Here is a 1,357-nt window from a genome sequence, read left to right as displayed (position 1 = left end):
AGATCAGACCCTTCTGGCTTTTATTGGAGGGTGTTGAAGCCTAGGAAAGGAGTAAGGTAATATGCTAAGAGAGGAGCTATATGTTTGGGTTGTGTAAAGAATTATTATTTAAATGTTTGGAAGGACAGACAGCTACTGTAGTGCTGGGGAAGTGCAATCTCACAGGGTAGTTTAAATCATTAACTTGCATCAAATTCTCACAACTATATAAATACATCTCTTTCTGAAACAAAACCCTTGCTTTCAGCTAAAAGTTGGGTGGATGTTAAGCTAGGTACAATACTGATGAAGAGGGGCTCTTTCAAGACAGTACTGAAGGTGGTAATGTGCAAAGCTCACAATCCTTGTTTGTCTGGTTGCAGAACCCTAGCCTGGACTTCAAAGTAGTGACGTATGAATTGGACCATCCAGGATTTCAGATTCGTGATAGCAAGGGCCTGCAAATTGTAGTTTTTGGTATCCAGAGAGGGCTGGGCATGGAGGTTTTTCCAGTTAATGCCATATACAGACCTTGGAAGCATGCAGAGGGCCAGGTATGTTTACCAACATTTTTGCTCTTTCTGTACAATATTTGCAAAATTCCTTAGTTTCTTGAATGATAAATGGAGATTAGTAGTGTGAATGTTTAGGTAATACTCATTTGAGACCTTGGCCTATAAGGCACAAGCCTCAGGTTTATTACAGAAGTACTGTGTGTGATTGACTGCACTGTGTGGGACATGATCACTTGCTGTGCACTGTGGCCCTGCCTTTGGCCCCAGCAGAGTTCTGGGGTGTAGTGCAGCTGAGCATGGAACTGCTGCTGCATGACAGTGCTCTGGAGTGCTTACCTGGTTACACAAAAAGGCCACAGCTTCTTACAAACAAGTATCCTCAGCATGTCTGTACCCATCATTTTCGAATTCTAGAAGTGTGAGGTTCAGCCTTGCTTAAAATACACAGTGAAGCTTGGCTCGCCCCTGCTGCTTAGTTGATTTGTATAATTCTCAAAATATGGCTCTTGATAAGCAGAAGGAACCCTGAAACTGTAATGTCTAAACTACTTCCAACATATTTTTTTATTCCAGCTCTCCTTCATCCAACATTCCCTCATAAACCCTGACATCTTCTGTTTTGCTGACTACCCTTGCCATACTGTTGCCACAGACATCCTGAAAGCACCACCAGAGGATGACAATCGAGAAATTGCTACATGGTAATAAACCTGCTCTCAACTGCTTCTCATACATAGAGTAAGATTAATTGTCTGGTCAAAGGTGGTTTTATCTTCATGCAACCAGATTTATTGTAGCTGTGTACATACCAGTAGGTCAGCCGTTAGTATTTGTGACATTTGATTGGTGAAACTGTTCACAGT

General features: G+C 41.9%; 1 protein-coding gene across 1 annotated transcript; it reads left to right on the top strand.

Moving 5' to 3' along the window:
• Positions 1–274: 274 nt before the first annotated feature.
• Positions 275–1,238, top strand: LOC115949433 (CCR4-NOT transcription complex subunit 1-like; the record flags this gene model as incomplete). The annotated part of the gene is made up of 2 exons (XM_031065944.1): positions 275–533; positions 1,068–1,238. Coding segments are annotated over 2 exons (391 nt in total), but the record flags the coding sequence as incomplete, so codon positions are not given.
• Between the last annotated feature and the right edge of the window lie 119 nt (positions 1,239–1,357).

The sequence above is a fragment of the Geospiza fortis genome, unplaced genomic scaffold (assembly GCF_000277835.1).
Source record: "Geospiza fortis unplaced genomic scaffold, GeoFor_1.0 C13524290, whole genome shotgun sequence".
Classification (NCBI taxonomy): domain Eukaryota; kingdom Metazoa; phylum Chordata; class Aves; order Passeriformes; family Thraupidae; genus Geospiza; species Geospiza fortis.
The sequence above is the reverse complement of the archived record's forward strand: the minus strand, read 5'-3'. Positions and strand labels throughout refer to the sequence as shown.